At 58.0% G+C, this 25,483-nt stretch overlaps 2 protein-coding genes across 8 annotated transcripts in view; both read right to left on the reverse strand.

Annotated features, from left to right (window-relative positions):
* The window catches only part of LDB3 (LIM domain binding 3), a 63,309-nt gene extending 55,492 nt beyond the window's left edge, over positions 1-7,817 (reverse strand). For 6 of the 7 annotated variants that reach the window (XM_074374346.1, XM_074374347.1, XM_074374344.1 and 3 more), the window contains exons 1-2: positions 5,958-6,101; positions 5,741-5,856 (exon numbers count right to left, since the gene is read on the reverse strand). In XM_074374346.1, the coding sequence (XP_074230447.1) occupies positions 5,741-5,833 (93 nt within the window). In that variant the 5' untranslated portion in view covers positions 5,834-5,856; positions 5,958-6,101. Of the gene's footprint in view, positions 1-5,740; positions 5,857-5,957; positions 6,102-7,779 lie in introns of those variants that run through there. The other variant, XM_074374345.1, reaches the window with a different exon arrangement.
* Positions 7,818-7,962: 145 nt separating this feature from the next.
* On the reverse strand, positions 7,963-19,682 carry LOC105068016 (melanopsin). The gene is made up of 10 exons (XM_010953736.3): positions 18,798-19,682; positions 17,440-17,585; positions 16,230-16,363; positions 15,678-15,881; positions 14,872-15,043; positions 14,263-14,427; positions 13,235-13,342; positions 12,169-12,349; positions 10,814-10,957; positions 7,963-8,876 (listed from the first exon to the last, which is right to left on the reverse strand). The coding sequence occupies exons 1-10, from the start codon at positions 18,939-18,941 to the stop codon at positions 8,838-8,840; spliced, it is 1,437 nt and encodes a 478-aa protein (XP_010952038.1). The 5' UTR covers positions 18,942-19,682; the 3' UTR covers positions 7,963-8,837.
* Positions 19,683-25,483: the final 5,801 nt, after the last annotated feature.

Consider the following 25,483-nt stretch of genomic DNA (forward strand, 5'->3'; position numbering starts at 1 on the left):
TTTCCCCCAGGATTGTGGAGAGGATTTCACCACTAAATAGGGTACGATACAAGGACAGTGCAGAGCTGAGAAAGTTTCAGGGATGCTCCAAATGAAGAGGCTCAGGTTCTGCCCCTGGCCCCTTCCCCTGGGAGGCACCAGGGGTTGGAGGCTGGGAGGCTGCATTCCCCGGCTCCATGGGAAACAAAATCTGGAGCTGGCAGAGGGTGGTGTGCCAGGGGCTAGCCCTGACTGATCAGCCCTGAGCCAGCCTCCTGTCCCTGGTGGGGGCGGGGGCAAAGCATCATGTGGAAGGGAGAAAAGTTCTGTCCAGGGTCCCAGGGAAGCAAGGCGCTGGCATGCCCTTGGCTGCATTTCCCCTGCTCCCCAGCAGCAGAGGGGGCCACTGGGCTCCACAGAAGTTCCCGGCCATCACTCGCAGTGCTTAAACCCAGACAGGCCCCTGTCTTCCTTTCCCTCTAGATCTGCCAGTGTAGGTGTGGCGAGGGATGGGGGCAAGGGCAGGGAGTGGATGCTGTGGGCTGCGCAACTTCCAGCACCTCCTCCCAACCCTCTCTGGCTGACACCCCAGGGGATATTCATGGAGCCCTAAGTGCATTTTACATCTTGTGATTAAATTACACTATCAGGCCATACTCTGCTCCCTTCCCATCTGTCCTCACCTGAGGCCTTGCTCCATCCTTTACCCTCTCACTGGAACCTTCTGTCATCCCATGGCCCCACTCTCCCACCACACCCTGGCTGATAAAAATGCCGGAGTCTTGTTTATACTCAAAAAGCCTTTCCTTGCACAGGGGATTTTTAGGGCAATGATAATACTCTCTATGACACTATAATGGATACATGTAATACAGCGGTCCAAAACCACAGAATGTAAGACACCAAGAGAGAGTCCTAATGTAAACTCTGGGCTCTGGGTAATAATGATGTGTCAACGTAGCTTCATCAGTTGTAACAAAGGCACACTCTGGTGGAGGATGTAGGTGGTGGGTGAGGCTGTGCATGTGTGGGAGCAGGGGATAGATGAGAAATCGCTGAGAAATTTCCCCTCAGTGTTGCTGTGAACCTAAAACTGCTCTAAAAAAATTGTCTTCGAAAAAGGTCTCTCATTGTCCCGGCCTTAGCTGCTCCAACTGGCTCTCGCCATGTTTCTCTCCAAGAGGTGACCAGCGGGTCCTGCCTCTGCGATCTCCCATCCCTCTCACGTTCAGCCATCTGACTTTGACCCCCACCGCTTCACATACACCAATGACCTCCCTGTGCCCAAAGCCAGGGGTCACTGGTTACTTCTCTAGCTGATCACACCCCTCCCTGGCCTTCTGAGTCTCTTTCTTCTCTCTCTCTCTCTTTTTTTAATTTAAAAAATGTTTTTTATCTTTTTTTTCTTTTTTGGGGGGGTGGATTTTATTTATTTATTCATTAATGGAGGTACTGGGGATTGAGCCCTTGTGCATGCTAAGCCCGTGCTCCACCAAGGAGCGCTTCCCACCCTCCCACTTCTCTTCTCCTCTTGTGTCATAGTTCTGTCTATGTCCTGGATGCTACCCGGTGGGTCCCCGAGAGCACTGGGACATGGCAAAGTCTGCTTTATGCCACTTAGGATGGTTCCTGGGAAGAGGTGGATCCTGGCTTCAAAAGAGCAAAGAAGCTATGTTTAGGAATGGGAGGGCTCCATTGCAAAGGGTGGGGGGACCTTTGCAATCATGGATAACCCCGGGCTGAGAGGGGGATTCAGGGAACTGGGGAGACATCTCCCAGGCAGAAGGGCTGACCCAGCAAGTCCTGGCAGACGTCACCAGTAAGCCCCGTCCTCCTCCCATTTACTGCTGTCCCACAATGCCTTCAGCTGGAGGAGCCCTGGGGGCTGCCCATGGAGTTGCTTGAGTTGAGGAGCTTGGACTGTCTGCTCACCACGACCCAGCCAATCTCACGCCCACTCCCTTCAGGGCCCTCACGGGGTCAGGAACATCTCTGAGTACCAGGGAGAAAAAGCATGCAGGGAGAGGGCCTGCTCTGGGGACCTCTAAGGATGCATTCTTCAGCGGAGGGCCTCTGTCCAGTTATCTTCCCCATTCGTTTGTTCAGGAGGACCCTGCCAGCCCTGCAGCAGCCCTCCAGAGGCTGATCTGACCTTCAGCATGGCTATAAACAGCACGGGCTGTCAGCACTGCTAGGCGCGGCCCAAGAAACAGCACGACGGCCTCAAAATTCCAGAAACGGCTGGCACAGTCGCCCCAGAATAGTCTCGGCCTGTCCTCCTTCCTCTCCTCAGGGACCCTCTGTCCTCTGCACCTACCCCCATAGCTGGGAGAGCCTGACAAATCCTGGAACCGGAAACAGCAAATGGGCAGAGGCCTCCAGGCTGGGGACCCAGGTGAGCCTGCTAGGCCAGTGGGTGAGGCCCTAAGGACTGGAGGCCTTGGAGCAGGGAGACAGCACCTCCCTGGGCCGGGGCTCAGTTCTACCACTCCCCCATCCTCACAGGTGTATTTTCAGAAGTGCCCATTAGAATGCACTCTCACACATGTGTTTTCATGAATGCACTCTCCCCATCTTACAGATGAGAAAACTGAGGCTGAAAAGGTGAACTGACTTTTCTAAGGTAACATAGCTGAGAGCAGCAGAGCCAAACAAAAGCGTATGCCTTGGTCATACTGCCAGGGGCTACAACATGCACTAAGGGACAAGGTCCCAGACCACGGCCCCAGCCTCTGGCCTAGCTGCTCCCACAGGGGTGGGGGCGGGGCGTTTGGAGCTGCTGCCACCCCTCCCCCATTTCCTGGAGAACCGGCTGGGGTTGGAGAGGGTGGGGGTGAGAGGGCAGCTCACATTGCAGGCCCAGCCACACCTGTCCAGGTTGAATAAAGGCATTTCCCCTCTGCCCTCTGAGTCTCTCTCCTGAACCCACTTCTCTGTGGGTCCTTAGACTGAGACCCACCAAAGGGAGGACTTGAGGGGCTGCTACTGCTCCAAGGTTGTTGCTGTGGGGCTGGTGGGCAGGGTAGGGTGGGTCCGGGAGTCACTACCCAGACTGCAGGTGGCCGGCCTCCTCACAGGGGGAGCTGCAGCCCAGTCCCTGCAGCGGACAGGGGACGGGCCCCACTCCGTGCTTTTCTACTAGTCCCTCACCAGAGGCATGGGAGTTAGGGGTTACCAAGGACTCAGGAGTTCGTGAGCAAGTTTGAATCTCGTTTGCCCGGCTCTGAAGTGAGAAGCCAGCCCCAGCCCTGCCTGCCTGACCTCCATGCTCAGGCTCGCAGTGCATATGCCTGGGGATGCCAGCCCCTGCTGAGAATGAGCAGGCCCCACCGCAATACGCCACTTCCCTGTTGCAAAGGCTCAGGCCAGGACGCCTGAGAATCTATCGGCCCACTGTGAAAAGCGGGTCATAGCTGCGGTGGAAATAGGCTTCCTCCAGAGGGCTCTGCATCCTCTTAGGGAAGAAGTTCCTGATGCAGAAGGACTTGATCACCCCAGCAGGAAACACCACAGCCCAGCTGGGAGGGCAGGGCTGAGTGTCCGGAGGGCTGCCTGGCCAGCATCCCTGAGCCTGGGTTGCCCGATCCCAGGGTATCAGTGGCCCACCAGAGGACTTATCGAGGCTCCAAGCCCTGGGAAGGGCCCAGCACCCAGTCCAGCTTGTTCCACAGCCTTGGTGATTTGGGGTGTGCCCCTGAAGGGAGCTGAGAGGCCATTATGCCCACCCCCTGATGCCCGGCCTGAGCTTTGGGTTCTATTTTTAAAAGTCCCCCCTAGTCATTGGCTCTAGTACAACCCAATATACCCCCTGCCCGCAGTGAGGACATTCTTCCTGCTGTCTAGCTTAAGGCCTCTGTGCTGCAATTTAAGCCCTGGGCTGGCTGGGGCCAGGTGGCGCATAGACCCTGGATGAGGTAATTGGCTATCCTGGGTGCCACTGAGCCAGGGGGCTAATTTCCACCCATAGGGATGGGGCAGGGAGCAGCAGAAGGAGGTCCTGAGGGTGGTGGGACTGGGGGAGATCTGGGCTGCATCCCGGGCGTAGGATGCTGGTGGACCCAGGAGAGTGAGGGTGGATGGTCCTGCTTGATGCAGGGAGAAGACCTGCAACCGCGGGGCTGGGAAGCTATGGAGGGTCTTGGGGCTGGGGTGGGGGTGTGTCCACTGGGGCTCACTGCCCATGTGTCACCGTGTCATCAGATGGAGTATGCGAGGCTCTGGGTGTCTTTTTAGTATCTGGGACCCTGTGTCCAGGGCGGTGGGTCTGGATTCTCGGGGTAGAATGAGGCGAACTTGCAGCAGGAGGATAGAGGACGAGGCTTTTCCCTGCACTGGAGCTAGGCCAGCGCCTGTCTCAGAGGAGTGTAGCCCCTGTGGCTGTTTTGGGGCTCCCACAGCTCCTCTGAGGGGGGCGTTCCTTCTTAAGTTCCCCCCAGTGTCCACATCAGTTTCCCCAGCCAGGACTGTGCCTCCGGGGGGGGGGGCACTGTCTCCCTGCCCCCTCTGCCAAGCACCCTTCAGGCCTTGCCTGGCTTGCCCACCTCAGTGCCTCCCCGCCGCCCACGCCGCCCACGCCGCCCCACCCCCAGGCCCAAGGCAAGTCTCCGCTGTCTCCCTGCCTCCAGGTGGGCAGAGGCCCAGATACCCCCGCCTATCCATCACCCTCCAGTGACAGCCCCGGGCCTCAGCCTGCCCCCTCGTGCCCGCACCAGCCCTGCCGGAGCTCAGCCTCAGCCTTACCCCACCAGGCAGGGGTTGTCTTTGCCCTGGAACATTTCACAATCTGCCCTGAGCCTTGGGGCCTTCAGCACCGCCTCTGCTGGACTTACGGGGAAGTCCTTTTACTTAACAAGTGTTGCCTGAGCACCTACTGTGTCTTAGGTACTGATCTGGGTGCCAGGGACACAGCAGTGGTTAAAACAAAGTCCCTTCTCACAGACAGCTTCCTCTCAAGCAGCTAGCTTCTCTGGACTTCGGTGTCACCAGTTGGACGAGGGAGTTACTCAGACAGTCACCAAAGATCTGTGACATCCCCATCAGACAGTGCTACTCCCTGATCACAGACACTGCAGGACTCATGGCCCTTTCAGGTGAGCATGGGGAACAAGACGTGAGACAGGCAGGAGGGCAGCTGCAGGTGAGTGGCCAGGGCTCAGGCAGGTGAGGAAGGCCCAGCTCCATGAAGCCAGCCAGTGTGAGGCCCAGGGAGGCGGAGGGAGACGGAGTCTGTTAGCTGAGGTCTGGGAAGGAGTGGGTGCTGGAGACCAGTTACCAGTGCAGCCCAGCTCCCAGCCCCGACAGCAGGGCAGCCAAGGTCAGTGGTCTGTCCATCTAACTATCCACCCGCCTGCCACCTGCCCTCTAGGAGTGCTGTCTCCCAAAAGCAGCTGTCGACTCCCAGGGAGATACTCCAGGCTTGGGGACACCCTGAGCCCATCCTCCCAGGGTAGGGCTTAGAAAGGAAGGCACTGTACTTTCTGCCCACCTGCCTGCCTGGCCTTTCCTCCTCTGCTCAAAACAACAGCCGCTACCCCCTGTTTCACATTCTAATAGGCCAGCCAGCTCAGGTGGGCAACAGCTGTGGCCCAAACCAAGGGCCTGTGGCTGGCAGTATCTAGGTGGGTCTAGTCCCATCCCCTAGACCAGGAAAGCGTGCTCATCTTTCCAAGAACCTCAGGGAGGACGGACAGACAGATGCACACACCCTCCTCCCAGCATGCCCTCCCTCGTGGGTACCAGGCTGTGGGCACCGCACACTCACCCGGGAGATGGTGAGCGGCATATTGAAGTCCTTGCCCCCTTGCAGACGGAAGCCCCAGGGTCCAGGCCCCGTCAGAGTCACGCTGTAAGACATGCTGCTGCTGACAGCGGTGGCCTCTGCAAACAAAGGAGAAGAGTAGAGTGAGGGGATCCTCGCGTGCGTGTGCCCTGCCTCCCCAGCCTGGACCTCGGTCCCTGCGCCCGACCCCCAGCCTTGCCTGTGTCCCTTGCTGCCCAGCCAGGCCGTGTGGAGCTCCTGAGAGGCTCCTAAGAATAGCTGGGAACGAATGCCATCGACACTGATATCTGTCCTCTGCTGCGCCCATAAATGGACTGTAACCCTACACTGTGCCCGCCCGCCCGCGGCCTCCCAGCCCGTCCACCGTGACTCACGCGGCTAATATAGCCCCTGGGGAGGGGTGTCCGGCACCCAGCACCCCCCAGCGGGCAGGAGAGGGGCCTGGCCAGGTTAGTGATAATGCTCTCGCCTCCCTGATCTCCTCCCCTTGCTCCCTCCACTCTCTGAAGAGCCTAGACTCTGCCCAGCCCCGCTCTCTGCCTGGCTGTACCCACCTCCTTGCCCGGAAGACCGTGGCTGAGCTCCCTCGGCCAGGGACTTTGTGACTTGGGTCTTTGCTGCCCTGTGTTCCCTGGTGAGGACCTTGAAGTTGTGCCTTATCTAGTGCGGAGCCCTGGTGGTGGCTAGGACCCAGCTGAGCCTCCCTCTTGTCTGGACAGAGTGTCAGCTCAGGAGCTGGGTAACTGGCCCAGGGTTGTCCAGCCACGAAAACAATCACAATTAGAGAAGCAGCTCTGGACCTGGCCCAGCTCAGCTCCAGGCCCCTCACACCATAATCCCCTCAGATCCTCAGAGGCTGCTACTTGTCCCACAGGAACCAAGGCTCAGAGAGGTTGAGTGACTTCCCTAAGGTCACACAGGTAGTAAACCCAGGCCATGCTGGAGCCTGAGCTTTTTCCTATGGGAACTCATGCCAGATAATGGGCTCCCAGCGGCTGCAGGCGCCTCCGGATGCCCAAACCTGGCTGTGGTGGGGGGCCCTGCCTGCACCCTCAGCACAGGGTCTGAAAACAGGTCTGAGGCTGGCCCACACCCTCCAGACCCTCCGGGGGCCCAGCAGTTATTCCTGGCTCTCCTGTCTCATTTGTGCTCTGGAAAACTTGACAGCAGCATGGAAAGCTCCAGCTGCCAGTGTCGCACGCCAGGCCCCTGTGCCCTTTGCGCCGGAATGGCAGGGGGCAGGGAGGAAGGGAGGAGAGGGCATTTGCTCAGCTGCTGGGACAAGGGGCCAGAAGGGACAGGGAAGGGAAAATGCGTGTGGTGTGTTCAGCCCATAACCCAGAGACAGTGTGTTCTGAGTGGGGGCCTAAGCCCCTGGGGATTCCTGCCAGTGTGGTCTTTGGGCCAAGATACCTTTCCTCAGAAGAGATCTCAGGCCCTGTGTGGTCTGGAGGTAGCTCAAGGCCCACTCTGGTTCCCTGTTGGGGAAACTGAGGCTCAGGGAAGGCAACCGGGCTGGCTGTTCTCGGCCCTCCTGGAAGACTCTGGCCTGAGCTGGGCCCTGAAGACTCATGCGGGCCTGGGTGTGAGTAATTTCGCAGCTGCCAGCACCCCGCCTCACGCCCTGGGCCTAGCGCATACAACCAGCATGGCAAGGAGTCCCCACTTCACAGGGGCATTCGGTAACCTGCCCAAGGCCACAGAACTATCAGGTGGAAGAGGCCAGGGAGGGACCTGTGTTCTTTCCCTCACTTCACCACCTCCTCTGCCCTGTGTCAGGAGCCCAGCTGTCCTCGCTGCCTGGCCCTGGCCCAGGAGGCCAGCAGCTCATGGCCAGCACCCTGACCTCCCCTATCCTGTCCCCTGCCCCTTCCTAAGGCCCCATCCAATCTATCCTTGGCTTTATCCCTTTTCCTGGGGGTAGGGGGCATCTGTCCTGCCAGGCTGGAGAGGACCCAGCAGCAGGGCATGACAGGTGTGGGGAAAGGCACACGGTCAGGGAGCCGCGGGCTAAGCTGTACCTGGAGCTGCAGGCTCTTTCTCTGGACACGGCACCGTCTGATGCCTGAGGCTGCCTCTGGGGAAAGGGAGGGGTAGCCGGAAGAATGCTCTTAAAGAGAAAGGCCAGCCTCCCTCATCTGCCTCCCCTGGGAGAACTGAAGCCAGCCAGAGAGCAGCTGGTGCTCACAGGCTGGGTGTGAGCTGCTTCCCAAGAAGAGCAGCTCCTTGGGGAGCAGGGATGGGGGCAAGCCTGGCCTTTGCCCCTCCTCCAGTCTGCTCCCTGCAGTTTGAGGTGGGGGTTTGGGGAGTGAAATTCACGAGGTGGAAGACAGAGGGAGAGGAGGAAGAGAGGCTGCTGCGGGTGTCAGAGGCCAAGCAGCACCAACAAGAAGAGATCGTGGCTGTCCAAGGAGACCTTCTCTGCTTTTATTTCTCCACACCCTGCCAGAGCCACACAGCCCTGGGATGAACTCAGACCACTGATTTGAAACAAGCCACAGGCGCCGTGTGTGCACGCCTGTGCTTAGTGTGCAAGCAAATACATACACACAGGAGCGTGTGCCCCAAACGCACATGGCACGAGAGGGCAGGCGGTGGTGGGAATCGTGCACTGAGTGGAAAGCCAGGGCTGAGTAGCAGTTTACAGCGTGTAAAGGTCTGCGCTGGGCTTTGGCTGCAGGAGAAGCAGTGCTGCCCTTCCCGTGCCAGGGAAATGCCCAGCCCGGGCACAGGGGCAGCTCATAAGCAGCTGGCTGTGTCCCCCGGAGCCATCGCCATTGTCATCACTTGGACAATGGCAGCACACAGCATTTGAGGAGAGGCGGACGACTGCAGGCAACGGGAGGGTGTCCACTCTTCAGACTGAGCCTGGGGTGCAGCCTGTTGAGCTGAGAAGTGGGGTGCAGACCGCTTTGCAGAGCAGGGACGTGTGGGATGTGGCCATGAATCCAGCACAGCATGGGTGACAAGTCCACTTCCAAAGCCCCCAGGCCCACAGGGTAATCCTGGGTCTGTGTGTGTGAGGGGGACCTGAGGGGGCTGGACGTGTCCCAGGAGGAAGGCAGAGCTGATGGGCACGCTACATCCTGGGGTCCAGGCTGGGGAGCAGCCCCTTGGTCTGAAAGCAAACAGCATACATCTGTTTAGCCAAGGAATGTCCCCTGGGAATAGTCTCCCAGTGACCCTCTGTGTCTGGGGTACCGCGTGCTGAAGGGAGGTTGCGTGGAGGGACCAGGTTTTGTCCTGGCCGGGTGATGGGCCTTCTCCAGCAGTGCGGCCTGTGGGATAGCCCCCTGGGATGTCCCCAGGCTCTCAGACTCCTGGGGTCCAGACTGAGCTCTCCTCACCCCCACCATCCAATTCTCCACTTCCCTCCACTCCTTGTCCGCACGCGCAGGCGTCTCCTCTCTCCTTGCTGCCTTAAATGCCTCACTCCTTGCCTGTCCTACTGGCTTCTCCCGTCTTCTCTGCCGGCTCCTTCCACTCAACCTGTCCTTTCCCAGCCACTGCTGAGAGGCCCGGCTACTCTGCCAAGCTGACCAAGCCCACCTCAGTGCCCCGCTAAGCCCTCCATGGGCTCCCTGTCCTCCAGGGTCCTGACAGGAGACCCTCAGGCCAGCACCTGGTTGGGCCTCCCCATGGCTCCTACCACCTCCGGCCCCTCTTTCCATCTACGTCCCTACCGCCAGCTCCCAGGGTCCCTTGACTGCTCCCAGGGTCCCTTGACTGCTCCCGGGGTCACAGAGAGACATTCTGTTCCAGAACATGCCGAGCTCCCCTGTGCCCCGCTGTGTTTGGACAGGCTGTTTCCCAGCCTGGACAAGCCAAACCTCACCCCCCCCGGCCCCATCCTGCCTGGCAATCCCTGATTTACCTCCATCTTTCCTGGGAGCCCTTGGGGACTTGCCCCTGCTTTCAGCACCCCATGTGCTGATACCTCGATGGTGGCGCTTATCACACGTGTTAGGTGACAGCCGATGTGCTGTCCCTCTCTGCCTGGTGCCCCACCCCAGCCCACAGTGCCTCTCATCACTACCTCGCCCGCCAGCCTGGGGGATGCTGCCGGCCTCTGCCCTGGCCTCTGTGGTCACGCACAGTGCCCGGGCCCAGGGCTGGGGAGGGAGTCCTTTCCGGGCAGTGGTGCTCCCTGGGATGGGAACGCTGATAGAGGCAGGGGCCCCCCCGCAACGGTAGGGAGCAGCCCCCCCAGGGCTCCCCCTCTGGGGGACAGGCAGGGGAGCGGCCTTGGGGAAGGAAGGCAGGAAAGTGCCTCTGGTCTTGGTCTTGCTGGGGAAGCCCGAGAGAGTCCGGGAGCTGGGGGCGCTGTGTGGGTGTGAGTGGAAGGGCAGGGTGGGGAGCTGTCAGCTGAGGGGGAAGGGCAGCCTCTGGGCCTGTGCACACGGCATTTCCAGCGTTCCAGAACCTGGCCTTCTCTAATCACCATCGACATTCCGTTCCATAGGCACTTGGGCTGACAGCTGGCTTTCTTTTAATAGCTGCAAGTATTCTGGGCAACATCCTAATCTCAGGGCATTCATAGCGAGCACATACACGGTTCGCAGCTCCGCCCCCTCCAGGTATGTCCTACTTCCAATGACACAGAGAGGTAGCTGCCACTCACACTCGGTCACATGCTCAGCTCAGAGCAGACAATCCCATGCCCTGGGGTGTCACAGTGACAGAGAGCATGTGCCAGGCACATGGTCACTCACACACACTTGCACCCATGCTGGACATTCATCACAGCACAGTAGAGTCACCACCTGCGATGTACCTGCACAGTCAAGGTCACACAATCACACACAGATGCTCTCAGACACAGTCACACTCGGGTGCATTCAGACTCAGGCCTGCTCAGAACACCTTGGTGTCCCAGAGACCCCCAGGACCCGCAGGTGGGCAAGGGAAAGCTGGGAGGTCCAGGGAGGGGGCAATTCCCAGAGGGTGTTGGCCTTGACACTGAGAACAAGCCCCCCGCCTTTCCTGACCACTCCCTGGGCTACTTGCTCCTTGTTCCCACCCCTTTACAGATTGGCAGGTGCTGGGTCCAGTTACCTTCCCGAGAGCCTCTGCTTCCTGTCCCTGGGGCCTGGGAGGGCTCTTGGCTTCCACATCCTCCAGGCCCTGACCGCAGGGGGACCATCCACTCACTTGATGGGCAGGCCCCCAAGCAGCAGTGGCCTCCGTGTCTGTCCAGCCCTGGGGGGAGTGGGAGACTCCCTGTGAGTTGAGGGGGACATTCCACAGTCCTGCTTCTGCCCTATCCTGGATCAGGCCTTTCTCCATCCTTCCTATGGATATTCATGGGGGTGAGGCCCATGACACTGTTTGCAGGGTTGCTGGTCACCAAACCCTTGCAAACTGTGAGTGCATGTGCTAGGGGGTGTGTGTGTGTGTGTGCACGCACGTGCATGTGTGTGCACAGGCACTTGGGGGCTTGTGTGCTTGCTTAAGTGTACAGGATGGGTATGGTTCACGAGGGTCTAGGCCTCTCTTAATGGCTAAGATTCATGCCTTGATGTCATTCACTACAGTGGTTCAGGGATAGGTCGTCTGACCACTCCTCTCTCAACCCCTCAACCGAGACCCCCAGGGACGCAGGCAGTGGGAAGGGGTCAGCGGAAGCTCTTGGTGAGGCCCACAGTGGACTCTGGAGGCACAATGATGGAGGAGCTGGGTCAGAAGCCCAAGGCACAGGGAACTCTCCTGGGGACATCAGGGGACATCAGCTCCAGGCCCCAAGGAGGGGCTGGCGGACTGGTAGCTCCCATGGCTGACCACAACTGTGGGGTCAGCACCCATCTGTGGACACTCTATCTAGTCTTGGATGTAGAGATGGCAGTTTTTACTTTACAGAGGCTCAGAGAGGGTGACTGACCTGTCCAAGCTCACACGGTAAGGACTTGAACTCAGATTTGAACACAAGTCCCCAGCTCCAGGGCCAACGCTCCTTCCACTCTACCCCATGAGAGCCTCAAGGCTCCCAAGAGGAGGGGGCTTAATGCTACAGACAGAGGGCCCTGAGCTGGCTCTTGCCTGTTTCTCTAGAGGCCCATCTAGGGCCAGAGATGCTAGTCTTTTCGATCTGAGGCTCTAAGGCCCTGGGATAGTGCCAGTATGGAAGAAAAGTGACCTGGAGTTGGAAAAGCCATGTTCAGTCCTGGCTCTGCTGCTGGATGACCTTGGGCCGAACTGTTGCCTCTGTTGGCTGAACAGGGCCCCAGTTCCCCTGCCTGTCAGGGAGCATGATGTGTGGGAAGGACATGGGGCAGTGGTGAGGGCTTTTCCTGCCAACGTCCCAGGTTTCTGAGGGTCCGAGTCTCAGAAGCAGCCCCACCCAGAGGCCTAAGGCTGGTCTGGTTGAGGAAAGAATGGCGAGGTGCCAGCCAGTGAGGGCCCAGCCTCCTTACCACCTCGCTCTCGGAACCCAGGGATGCCTGACGCCTCCGTCCGGAGATCCAGCTGAAGTCCGAGGCCTGGCTGCTCAGTGTGGAGCGGTGGGTGGAGCGGTAGCTGGTGTACGGGCCAGTGCGCTGACCCGACACGCCCAGCAGCACCCCCAGGCAGGGCAGGTGCTGGGCGATGGCCATTCTGCAAGGACAGCACCTCGGGTTAGAAGAATGGACAGACAGACTGCATAGATAGGGGTGGAGGGACAGACTGACACTGGGCTAATGGGAGTGAACAAAGAGCCAGTGGGGAATTGAGGACATTCAGACACTGGGATTAGGAGGACAGACAGACAAGTGCTGGGGTGAAGGAGACTGACAGGCTCACAGGGTGGGGGATGGACAGACAGACGCTGGGTCCCGGGCATGGAGGGAGAGCTGTAGGGTGGCAGGTTCAGCCTGATGCTCAGTTTCAGCCCTCAAGTGGCTGGCCCAAGCCACATCTCTGTAAATGAGGACCAGGAACGCTCCTGAGCTGGACGGGCCAAGCCTGCAGCTGGCCTCAGGGAGTCACCGACACCACCAGGCGAATGGAAGCCCTGCAGGCCCCCTGGTGGAAGAGGCCAGCCGCGCTGGGATTCTATCAGCAGAGAGCGCTCTGGGCCAGAGCCACCCCCGAGCCTCTTTCAGGGCCCCTGAGGCAGAGCGGGGCTCGCCCTGCTGTGCTCTCTCTGGCCTGTCACTGTCTGGTGGCCTCTTTTTGTAGCGGGCAGCACTGGTGATTAGCCAATCGTAGCTGCCTTTTGGTCTCAGCTCTGAAAATCCCAGTTAGAATTGGATGCTGCCCAGGGAGCTCTGATGTCTCTCGAAGCTGAGCCTCTGGGAAGCTGGGGCAGCAGAGGGTCACACCAGCTCCACACCCCACCCAGTGTCGCTGGCTGCTCTCAGTGGCTGGAGTTCCCCACCCAATGCATATACAAGAGACAGGAAAGATGGCTGGCCTCTGCCCCCATTTATAGGCCCAGGCTCTCCATGCCGTGAGGGTGGGCCCGGGGAGCTGGGGCAGGGTCCTGGAGGAGGGCCACACCTGTACTTGGGGTGCGTGATGGCGTAGATGATGGGGTTGTAGATGGCAGAGGCCTTGGCGATGACAGCTGGCACCGAGTTCATGTAGGGCGTCAGGACATGTGCGTACCTAGGACAGAGCAGCCGTGGGCCCCCTGCCAGCTGGCCCTCCCTGGAGACTCCACAGCCCACCCACTGTCTCAGGAACCTTCTTCCTCTAGGCCAACCAAGCCCTCTCAGGGCACAGCCCAGCCTGGCCCAAACCAGCACGACCAAGTCACCCCCAGGGGAAGGTCTGCAAGGCCAGGGAGAATTCCGATCTGAGGTCAGCAGGATCCCAGGGAGCAACTGATGGAGAGGCGCTGAGAAGACGTGCCAGGCTAGGGGGTTTCACCAGGTCCCACTGTCCCTCGGAGCCTGTGCTCCTGGCAAGAAGCCCTCCCCATCCCCAATGACTCTGGCCCTCTGTGCAGCTCTTCCCAAGCCCCACCCCAACCCTGAGGCCCACCTCTCCCCTGGCTCTCTGAGAGTAACTTCACAGGAGAGCCCAAGAAGGGAACAGGCCATCCTTGCACAAGGAGGAGTATGCCCATCACACCCAAACACTGGCAAGGATTCATAGGTCTCACTGTGTCAAAGTGCTTCTGAAGTCTGGTCTACGTCCGTGCTGCTGCAGACTCTAGCCCCACAGGACTAAGGTAGGAGGTGAGTAGCACCCCTGGCTATGTGCCCGCAGGCCAGGTGAAGAAGGAACCAGAACCTCAGGGAGAGCTGCATATCCCCAAGGGGTCTGGCGGACCTGGCAGCCCCACAGGCAGGCCCTCAGGCCAAATCCAGCAGGGCCCAGAGCTCCCCCAGCACGTCTCCTAGTGCCTCTGGGAGCTCAGGAGGGGCATCTCACAGCAGGTGGAGAACAGGCTGAGGGGCTGGACCTAGTGTGTGAGAATGGCTGGCTTGGGCTTGGGCTGGGTGGGGGGAGACTGTCCCAGGGTCTCCTCACCCTTCTTCCACCCCTTCAACCCCTGCCCCAGCCCCTTTGTCACCGCTCACCCAGCAAAGCCCAGCAGGGCCACAGTGGAGTAGGGGGCCCAGGAGAGCACAAAGAGAAGGATGACCAGCAGCTCGATCTTGGCCATTTTCCATTCATTTTGCAGCCGCTGCCGTTGCCGGGGGCACTCACCGCCGCCCTCGCAGGCCCTGAATGTCTGGAGAGATCTAGGAAGTGTGCAGAGTCTGGGTCTGACCGCATTCGGGTTGCAGTGACTGCCAGGGTCATGGCTACAGTCAGAGAGCCTTCTTGGACCTAGCCATCCCTTTCAGTGCAGGCAGCCCTGACTCCCAGAAAGTTCTCCATTACATCCAGCCTAAGCTGCCTCCCAGTGATTCTGCCTGTGGTGTCTTCTCTGCCCCCCAGATCCCTTGACCAAGCCTAACGGCCCCCACTTCAGAAGACCCTGTCTCCTGAGACTTCTCTAAGCTGCAGGGCTGTCCTGGTCTGTAGGCACCTCCCTGCCAAGCGCATGTGCTCAGCTGGTCTTTGCCCACCTGGGGCCGGGAGCGCCCTGGGGGCGGGCACAGATGTGAGCCGCGGGCAGCCCGGAAGAAGGGGCATGGCCCCCCCCCCCCGCACCGAGCCCCTCCTTCATGCCTGGCGCTTACCGGCCTGTCTCCCGGATGGCCTTGAAGATGAAGATGTAGCAGTAGACGATGACGAGCAGGGGCAGGAAGAACACGAAGCAGAAGAGCAGCATGGTGTAGGCGCGCACTGACGGCGTGAAGCTCATGTAGTCCCAGGAGCAAGAGGTCAGCAGCCCCTCGGGCACGTAGGCACCTGGGAACCAGGGGCGGGTGCTCGGCCTTCAGGGCAGCGCTGGCTCGGGCTCCTCATCCAGCAGAGGCTTTGGATGTGGGGTCTGAGTCTCAAACACTGGCCCCGGCCCCAGCCCTGCTCAGTGGAGTGAGGAAGCCAAGGCACGTGGAGCAGAGTTTTCCAGGCTGGTTCTAGCAGGAGACAGCTGGCAAAGTCCACTGCTGCCCAGTCTTGCCAGTTAGGGAGAAAGACCTCACTGCAGCCCCAGGCTCTTACTCCCGCAGAATTCAGCCAGCCTCCCGGTCCTGCCCCAGACAGGTAGATGCCTTGTGGCTAACCCTCCTACGTGCTGAGGCCCCACACCCCAACCCCTGCCTGTCTGACTCAATGCAAACTCCCCATCAGACGCACGTGTCCCCACCGGCCAGGAACCACGTGGTCTTCCCCTCGGTATTGGGGGATGGGACTGACCGCTGATAATACAGCCACGCTTCCCCCTGCTGACAGTTGTGCCCCCTGAATATCCATTTGCTTGGAGGCTTGGACAGTCCCTTGGCCCCCCTGCCAGTTGGTTGACCCAAGTCCACCTACTTGCCCCTTGAACGCGCCCCTCCCAGCCTACCTTCCTTCCCCCTGATTCCCTGAGCCCACTTACTCCAGCCAAAGAAGGGTGGCAGACTCCAAGCCAGGGCATAGAGCCAGACGCCCAGCAGGACAAGCGCCGCCCGCCTCTTGGACACCATCCCGACGGTGGCCAGTGGGCGCGTGATCACCAGGTAGCGGTCCAGGGCGATGGCCGTCAGGGTAATCATGGAGGTGATGCCAAAGAGAGCCCCACAGAAGGCATAGAATTCACAGCCTGTGGGCACAGCTCCCTGACCTCAGTCCTTGGCAGGGAGCCCATCAGATACCCCAGGGGAGGGAGGGTCTGGGGATGGCTTTGCTCAGCTCCTGCCCTCACCTCTCAGGGAAAGTAAGCCTGAGCTCCTGTCTGCCCTGCCCGCTCGCCACGTCGGCCAGAGGCTGGCGGAAGCCTCAGGAGTGGAAGTGGAGTCTTCCCTCTGCTGACTCATGAGATTGGGCGTGGCTGCCCACTCTTTGCCCAGGTAGAGCAAATCACCTTCTCACCTGGGCTCCCCGCCACTGTGGACATCCCCTGCCCCTACCCTCCTCCTCTCTCCAGCCAAAGGGAGTCCTGACTGTCTACCTGCTTCCCCAAAGAGCCACTGCTTGTAGAGGCTGCTGGCGAAGAAGACGGGGGCCTGGGTGAAGGACATGAGGAAGTCGCTGACTGCGAGGTTGATAATGAAGATGTTGGCAGGTGTCCTGAGGCCTCTGCTCCTGTGAGGGGTCAGAAGTTGTCAGGAGGCTCTTCTGCCTCAAATACAAGTGCACACGCACGCGTGCGCACACAAGCAAGAGCTGCTGGACCACAGACCTATCCCACTGCTCAGCAAGTACCAGCCAAACAGCGCTGGAGCCTGGTAGTGTGGGCTGAGAGGGGAGACCCCTCAAGACAGCAACTCTTGCCTCCCTTGTCCCCCTCCTCCCAGTGTCTCTGCAGTCCTCACCCTCGGGGCTGGCAAAGGGGAGAGGAGCTGACAATTGTGCCCTATGGGCCAGGTACTTCCACAAACCTCATCTCCTGTAATCATCCATCTTCACATCTACCCTGCCCCTCCTCCATTTTCCAGATAAGAACACTGAGGCTCCCACCCGTGAAGTGTCTTGTGCCAGATCACAAGACTCAGTAAGTGGCACAGCCAGGATTCACTCATTTGCTGGGCACCGCACTCACACAAACTTACTTAATCATCACATTGACTCCAGGAAGTAAATCACATCTCCATTTTGCAGACAAGAAAAGTGGGCTCATAGAGGATCAGTAACTTGCCCAAAGGCATTTCAGCTAATAGGTGGCGGACCCAGGGGCTCGCTTCTCCACCTGCCTGTCTCAGCCATTCAGCATGCGGATGGGGCAGGTAAGGAAGGAAGCCGGGGTTGGTGACCAGGGCTGGTTGCTGAAGGGCTTGAGGACTCAGGACCCTGGCACCAGGGCTGCTCTTTCAGGCAGAGGGAGGTTGCCCACTGGGGTAGGTGATGGTGGAGGGGAGCTGAGAGCAGGGCAGAATATGCAGAGACGTGTGTCGTTGGGACACTCGCCCTACACAGAGGGCGTGCCTGGGGCCCAGATGGCATGTGCCACTCAAGCTTCCCTGGACTACTTTTTGGCCCCTTCCCTGGGTTTGCAGATAGAGGCCTGAGTCCTGAGCCTGAGGCCACTGGCCCTGGCCTCCCCGCCCAGGCTCAACTGTGCCCTGGCAGAACTGGCACTAGCATTCCCGCCCTGCATTCTGCCCTGTCTCTGCATGGCTGGCTGCCCTCAGTGCCCAGGCCCCACCCTGCCGACCAGACACCTGCAGAAGGTATAGATGACCGTCAGATTGCCCAGCATCCCCGTGAGCCCCACCAGCAGGATCACAGTGCCCAGGGTGTAGTGGGCGTGGTCTGGAACATCGACCGTGGGGAAGGGGACCCAGGCAGCAGCCTGAGCCCTGGCGGCCTGTGGAGAGACAGAGAAACAAGGACGTCACGTGACCCTGTCACCTTCAGATAGTCCTAAGAAGGGAGGGTTAGGGTTCCCAGGAGAGCAGGTAAGAAACCGCCCCAGTGGGTGGGCTCAGAGTGGCAAAGACACTTGCCCACACAGTGGCTGAGCTGCAGGGTAAACACAGATCTCCCTAAAGCCAAGCCAAGCTCCTATACTATGGCCCAGAGGCTTCCAGGAATGTGCTCAGATCACCTGCTGGAGGTTGGTGGGATGGACAGACACATGTTTGGCTAGCAGGGACGTGGCTGGAGTGACTCTATTTCTCCTTAGGGAGAAGGCAGAGCCATTTCATGGGTGGGCTCCTCTCTTCTCTATGTGCCCCTTCCCAATTGCCCGAGACAGTCAGCAGTGGTCTTCCAGTCCCCTTGAACCCAGGGAGGTGGGGTGGGGTGGAGCCCCTCCCCTCAGGAGTCCCACACCCCACCAGACTTCAAAGAAGGAGGTTGTCTTCCCCCGGCTACATAACTGCAGGGCTGACCTCGATGCCTGGCGTGAGACTGAGGGAAAGAATGATCCTCTAAAAAGGAAACTCAGGACTCCCGGGTCACTGCAGGGAGGTCACAATCCTATGAGGCCAGTACAGAGGGCTTTAAAGACCTCTCCCCTCCCAGCTCCTTTCCAGGGAAGCGAGTGGTTTAATTTCTGTCCTGCCCTGGCTCCTACAGCTCCTGGAGCTTCCCATCCTGTCCAGAACCTAGGCCAGCATCCCATAGTCCTGAGGGTACCATCATCCCTCTCCAGTTAATGGTGGGCCCTGGCTAGAATGCTGGAGGCAGCAGAAGGCATGCAACACCTCACTCTGGGCTGGGACAAATCCAGAGGCCCCGGGTATGCCTTCCTCTCTGGAAGGCTTCGGGGGGCATCCTACCGCCCTTAGAAGTGGATGCAGCCAAGGGCAGGCCTGGCCCACTCTAGCCCCTTGTCCCACAAGGTTGGCCCTTCTGTTCCTTGAATGCTCTCCGCAGGGAAGGAAAACTTGCCACAATCTCCTCTACTGGCCTCTCTGTGTAGGACAGGCTCAGCGAGGTCCAGCAACATGCCCAGGGTCCCACAGCACAGCTTGGGTCTTTTCTATTTCCCTGTCAAAGCCCCTGTGTGTCCCCAGGAAGGGCACCAGGGCTGGGGAGGGAAGGCTCTGCACGCACACCCTGGCCCCAGGCTTACCGTGGGGCTGATGGGCGGAGGGTGGTCCAGGCTGGAGGCACTGCTCCGGGAGCTGTCCCACCTGCTGGGGGAGGCTGGGGTGGCCATGCAGCTGGGCTCCTGGGCTGGGCCCGGCGGGACTCTCGGCCCCGAAGGAGGGTTCATCCTGAGGTGGGGGGGTCCTTTCTCAAGCCCACAGAGAAATCAAGGGCACGGAGGGCTCAGGACGTTAGCTGTGTCCAGTCTCCCAGCTTGCCTCCATCCTCAGCACCCCTGCCTGGTCTGCCGGTTGCCTGCTCCTGTGTCCCGCGTGGACCCAGTCCAAAGCTGTTCTTGCGGTTGGTGCTGCTCTGTGTCCAGTGACGCACACAGGAGAGTGTCACAGTTATGGCGACTCACAGTCACAGGGTCCGTCCCCACCTTTAAGTAGCAGAGCTGGGAGTGCACATGCCCCGTCACTCGGTGCCCCCAGCTCCCTCAGACACAGGTCCCTGACGATGGCAGCACGCATGTGTGAATGTGTGTGTGTGTGTGTCCGTGCGAGTGAGTATGAGAGTGTGTGTCCGTGTGTATTTCAGGGGAGACTGCCGGGCTCTGGCTCCTCGCCTTTGTCCTCCCCTCTGGCCAGGCTCTCCTTCCATGAGCTCCTCAGGAAGACTCTCCTGCCCCCAGGACCCCCAGGGCTGTCTGCGGAGCCCAGCCTCAGCCTTTTCACAGGGCACCTGCCCCTCATGTCTGCTCACGTGACCCGTCACATCTTCACAACCATCCCACCACCAGGATGGGTTACCCGTGTCAGAAATGGAGCTCAGTGGATGCCCCAGGACAGAGAACAATCAGGGGGAGATCAGATCACGAAGCATTTCTTTGTTGTTTGATAATAAACTTTTTCATTGACGTATAAAGATAAAAAAAAAAATCAAAAAAACCTCCACAAAGCTGGTAGAAACCTGGGAGCTCACCCAGGGCTGCAGGCCTCGACTGAGGGAAGTGTCAGAGGCGGAGGGGACCCCAGTCCACACCTGCCTCTTGGAGGAGGCAGTGGGAGCAGAAGGCAGAGCCTTGGAGCTGGCGAGGATGGAGGCTGTGCACGTCGCCCTTTCCAGGGGGTCTGCTCAGCTTCCAGGAACGTCCCATGTGGGTGCCGTGTCCTGAGGCACTGTGCTGAGATTTGAGGAGCCCTGGAGTGGAGACAGATGCCATCTCCTCCTCCACAGTCCCTGAGTCTTCAACAGCTCCGCGAGAGCCCCAGGTTTGGGCTGGGGTGGGAGCACCCGCACTCAGAGCGGGGAGCGCGCTTCCCAACAGGCACCAAAGCAGCTCTCAGCTCAGCCCCGCGTCCTCCCGAGGCCCTTCCGTGGTGGGTCTCTGGCTTAGAGGCTCACTGGGTGGGTGGTGTGGGGCTGGGGAAGAGGCTTGGCGCAGGGACAAATGGATCTGGGGGGTCCTCCAAGAGCTCCCAGTGCCCATGCCCTCAGAGGCCGGCCTGGCAGACTTCCTCTCCCAGTGCTGAGAGCAGGCTGGTCTCAGCGCTCAGTGACAGCCGCTGGCCCCTGGTGCTTCTGTGGCCCAAGGGACCCCTGAGCTGATAGCCGCGCTGCCATGCCCGCACGCGACTCCTCCCTCCGTGGTTTCCCCCTTTCTGCTGCCCGACTCTGTCAGCCATTCTTCAAGACGCACCTGAAAGGCAAAGCTTTTGGAAACCCAGACTCTGTCATGGTTAACCCTTCGATGGCTTCCGTTTATCGACAAGGCCCAAATGTGGCAAGAGGGTGAAGGCAAACACTACAATATCACCCAGAGATACGAAGTGGGTTTTGTAGCGGAAACTAAACCACTGAAGGTGAACAGGAAGAGGCACGTGTCCCCCGCTGTGTGTCTGTGTGCACGGGCCAGGCGGCCCCTGCAGCGGACTGTGTGCCTGGGCATGGACCTGCACCCCCTGCTGCTGCCCCTGTGTTAATGCAGCCACGACGACCTTGTATCAGGGAAGAGCAGCCAGGCTCGGCGCCAGGCAGTCTGGGTGTGGCTGCCAGCAGAGCAGGGAGGTGTCTTAGAGTGCCAGCTGCCAGCACCTGGAGACCTTTCTGGAAGCTGGAGTCAGGCTGTGGGGGAAGGGGAGGTCTGATCGCGGCAGGGAGAGTCAAGCCCAGGTGCAGACCCTCCTGGTGGGGGAGGAGGGGCCAGCTCAGTGTCTGGTGACCTGAGCTTCTGGCCCACTCACGGGGGAGTCCTCACTGCGCTCTGGCCAGGCTGGCCTCCTCTCAGGCCACAGATGACACACCGTTCTGTGGTCACCCAGCCCCTGCTCAGGTACTGCCCTGAAACCTTCCCCTGCCCCTTCTCTGGGTTTCAGCTCAAACTGCCTCATCACGGTGTCGAGGAAGCCATCCTGAGGACCCAATGTTCACAGCCTCCTGTCCATCCCTTGGAGCACTTACCAACCAATGGTATCAATTACAGTGATGATCATCTGATTGGGTCTGTCACCCTCTCTGGACTGCAAGCAGGTCTGTTTGTTTCACTGTGGTGACCTACTGCCCAGCAGAGTGCCTGGCATATTGTTTCAGGAAAGTAAAGATCTCCCTGGTCCTCGATTCTCAAAGTGTGGTCCAAGGGCTGACCGCATCACTCTCACCTGGAGCTTGTTAGAAACACTCAAGACCTATCGAATCAGGTGATCCGTCACACATTCAGAGGGAAAGATGCTGATCTAGACCTTCTAGAGGGCTTAGGGACTGGTCACAAGTGGTGGAAGGCGATCTGAGGGGACACTGAGGCATCCAGAAATCAGCCACAGTAGGACGCACTGCCATACCCGAGGCTGGGAGGACAAGAGGTGGAAGGTGGGATTCCAGGGGCTGGGGCTGTCCAACAGGGAGAGGCAGAGAGAGCTGGAGCCTTGGGGGGGACGTGGTCACCAGCAGAGGCACTGTGATGAGCAGAATTTGAGGTGAGACTGCCCACCACTCTCCCCTCTGGTCTCCTGTCCTTCTCAGGAGCCTCGCAATGGCCAGACCTGCCTGGAAGCCAGAGGGAGTGGGGCTTGAGAGAGCAGAGCAGGGAGGGGTCCTGGAGCCCATGTGCATTATGCCTCCATGCCGCCCCCACCGGCCCCCGTAGCCAGCAGAGTGTGGGTCCCCTCCTCTCCCACTGTCGGCTGGGAGGTCAGCCCTCCCAGTTCACCTGTGGATGTTCTTGCTTTTTTATTTTCTCACCCCACCCCAGGGGCTGCTTGTGTGTGGGCAGTGGTGCCAGCTCTCTGCCTGGCCCGTCTCCAGGGTCCCCCTGGACCAGCCTGAGCCACCCTCTGCTCAGCCTGACCTGGGACTTTATGAGCAATCACACTCACCCCCCACCATCCCACTTGCCGCACCAGGGAGCTCTGAAGCAGCTAAGTATGCGCTGCGGTACCTGGAGCCCTCGCCCACAGCTCCGCACTGACTCACGGCCAGCTCTTCACGCTTTGCTGGTGTGGCTGGAGGTGGGAAAAGCTTTTGAGGCCCCTCCCACGGGGGAGCACCAGGGGCATGGAAAGGGGAAGGGCTGAGAGCTGCCCTGGGCCGGCATAGAAAGCCTGAGTATCTCAAATGACAAATCCTGGAGAGGGTATGGAGAAAAGGGAACCCTCCTGCACTGTTAGAGGGAATGTAGTTTGGTGCAGCCACTGTGGAAAACAGTATGGAGATTCCTCAAAAGACTAGGAATAGACTTACCATATGACCCAGAAATCCCACTCCTGGGCATATATCCAGAAGGAACCCTACTTCAAAATGACACCTGCACCCCAATGTTCATAGCAGCACTATTTACAATAGCCAAGACATGGAAACAGCCTAAATGTCCATCAACAGATGACTGGAAAAGAAGATGTGGTATACTTATACAATGTAATACTATTCAGCCATAAAAACCAACAACATAACACCATTTGCAGCAACATGGATGTTCCTGGAGAATGTCATTTTAAGTGAAGTAAGCCAGGAAGAGAAAGGAAAATACCATATGAGATTGCTCATATGTGGAATCTAAAAAAAAAAAAAAAAGAACATAAACACAAAACAGAAATAGACTAATAGACATAGAATACAGACTTGTGGTTTCCAAGTGGGTGGGGTGGGAAGGGATAGACTGGGAGTTCAAAATTTGTAGATACTGACAGGCATATGCAGAATAGATAAACAAGATTATACTGTATAGCACAAGGAAATATATACAAGATCTTGGTAGCTCACAGTGAAAAAAAATGTGACAATGAATATATGTATGTTCATGTATAACTGAAAAATTGTGCTCTATACTGGAATTTGACACAATATTGTAAAATGACCATAACTCAATAAAAAAAAGTTAAAAAATAAATAAATGAAAAATAAAAATAGACTTACCATATGATCCAGCAATACCTCTCCTGGGCATATATCTAGAGGGAACCTTAATTCCAAAAGATACACGCACCCCAATGTTCATAGCAGCACTATTTACAGTAGCCATGACATGGAAACAACCTAAATGTCCATCGACAAATGACTGGATAAAGAAATTGTGGTATATTTATACAGTGGAATACTACTCAGCCATAAAAAGGAATAAAATAATGTCATTTGCAGCAACATAGATGGACCTGAAGATTGTCATTCTAAGTGAAGGAAGCCAGATAAGAGAAAGAAAAATACCATATTTTATCACTTATATGTGGATCTAAAAGAAAGACAAATGAATTTATTCACAAAAGAGAAACAGACTCACAGAAATAGAAAACAAACTTATGGTTACTGGGGGGGAAAGAGTGGGAAGGGATAAATAGGGAGTTCCAGATTTGCAGATACTAACTACTATATATAAAATAGATAAGCAAGTTCATACTGTAGAGCACAGGGAACTATATTCAATACCTTGTAGTAACTTGTGGTGAAAAAGAATATGAAAACGAATCTATGTATGTTCACGTATGACTGAAGCATTGCGCTGTACACCAGAAATTGACACAACGTTGTAAACTGACTATACGTCAATAAAATATATATATACAGAAAAAGAAGAAAGGAAGCCTGGGTGTCTGCACAGCTGGGGGGCCAGGGCGGTAGGGTGGATGTTTGATGTTAGATCAGGCAGGAGTTAGAAGCATCTCAGCAGGGGGCCCTCAGCAGGCACAAAACCACACTTGTTGGGGGACTGGCCTCAACCAGCATCATGGACACTGTCCACAGGCCCCTGTTGGCGACTTTGCTTACGGGTGTTCTGAGCCCCAGAATTCCTGTCCTTTGTAGAGAAGTCCTGAAAGCCATTGGAAGGAAAGCCCGTGGTCCCTGCATTTCTGTAGTTCTGGCCGCAGCACCCAGGGTCTGGGGAGGCAGGTCTTCCTGCCCTCCAGCCTGGCCTGGCCTAGCAAGCTGCACTGTAATGGCATTCCCATGCCACTCCCATCCTGTCTGCTCCTGGGGATCAGTTTCCTCATCCCGGGGCTGGCAAGGGCTATCTGGTTACTCAGAGACTCCTGGGAAACTCCCTGGTGATTTGCCAGGAGAATATTAAATGTCTCAATGAACATGTTCCTATAGGCACCTGGCCAGCAGCTCACCTGGGCCCTCCCTCACCTGGAACCTGCTGGGTTGCAGGCAAACCCTGTCAGGACAGAGCCCTCCCTCCTTCCCATGGCTGAAGGAGGGGCCATAAACGCAGAAACTCAGAAAACCCTTGCTTTCCTGCTGTCTGTGCCATACAGCAGCAGGCATACCTCTGCCCTCTTACCTGCTCTGGGCTTAGAAGTTCCATCCATGCACCCCTTCCTCCCCCGACCAGTGTGCATCTGCCCTCCCAGAGCCAGCGGGGTGGCCCAGTGGCCCTGTTAATGTCTCTGTGGCCAACCTCTCTCTCTGTTGCTCTTTCCTCCCTTACTCCCCTTCTGGGGTGCCCCCCCCCCAGTTTCCCTCCTGCGCAGCGTGTGCTACCAAAGTGCGGGAGGTGGGGTGGGGAGAGCTGGGGGCAGAGTCTGCGCAGCACGGGGGACAGTTTCCTGTTCCCACAGGAGCACCGTGGTGGCTCCTGGGCTTGACACCTCTTGGTGTCCACATTCCTGGCCTGGGGTCCTGACCCGGGGCACTCAGAGGTGTCCCCCCTGCCTGGTCCATGTGTGTTGTCTCAGTGAGTCCAGTCCGTGGGTTTCCAACTTCATACCCATCCGAACGCCACCATGCATTCAGCAAACTACAGCAGAGTGTAGTCATGAGGCTGCCCCAGGCAAGCTTGCTGTGTAATTAGGAGGGAGACAATACAGTCACCCCTCAGAAAGCCCCCCAGCCCCCATTAGCTGGAGGCTTCTGTTGGGGGAGTCAGGACCGGTTAACAGGTGCAAGGGAGGACTTGGAAACAGAAAGTCAAGGAAAACATGAGTAAGGCCGAAAGAACGAACTTTTATTCCCCCTATTTTTCAGTTATATTAGGTAGCATTGTTACAATTTGACGACACATATACAGTATATTGCATGCAAACACATACATACAGCATACTGCACATTTTTTTCAGTTTACATATATGTACTGATCACTGCTTCTAAGAACAGTTTAGAGCTTTAGCCAAAAGAACGAACTTTTAACTAGAGAACTAATTACGTATCCAGAGGGGCATGTGGGTGTAAAAACACCCATCAAGTGGGTGGTCCGGATTTCACATCCCTTGGGCATATCCAGCAGCCCAGCAAAAGCGA

The sequence above is a fragment of the Camelus bactrianus genome, chromosome 11 (assembly GCF_048773025.1).
Source record: "Camelus bactrianus isolate YW-2024 breed Bactrian camel chromosome 11, ASM4877302v1, whole genome shotgun sequence".
NCBI lineage: Eukaryota > Metazoa > Chordata > Mammalia > Artiodactyla > Camelidae > Camelus > Camelus bactrianus.

What these genes read in the sequence shown, in the direction of transcription:
- LOC105068016 (XM_010953736.3), bottom strand. Translation starts at nt 18,941, where the DNA reads ATGAACCCTCCTTCGGGGCCGAGAGTCCCGCCGGGCCCAGCCCAGGAG. An exon ending in CTCCGCCCATCAGCCCCACG is followed by an intron (nt 17,586 to 18,797) that starts GTAAGCCTGGGG and finishes GTCTCTCCACAG; the next exon opens with GCCGCCAGGGCTCAGGCTGC. An exon ending in GCCCTGCTGGGCTTTGCTGG is followed by an intron (nt 13,343 to 14,262) that starts GTGAGCGGTGAC and finishes GCTCTGTCCTAG; the next exon opens with GTACGCACATGTCCTGACGC.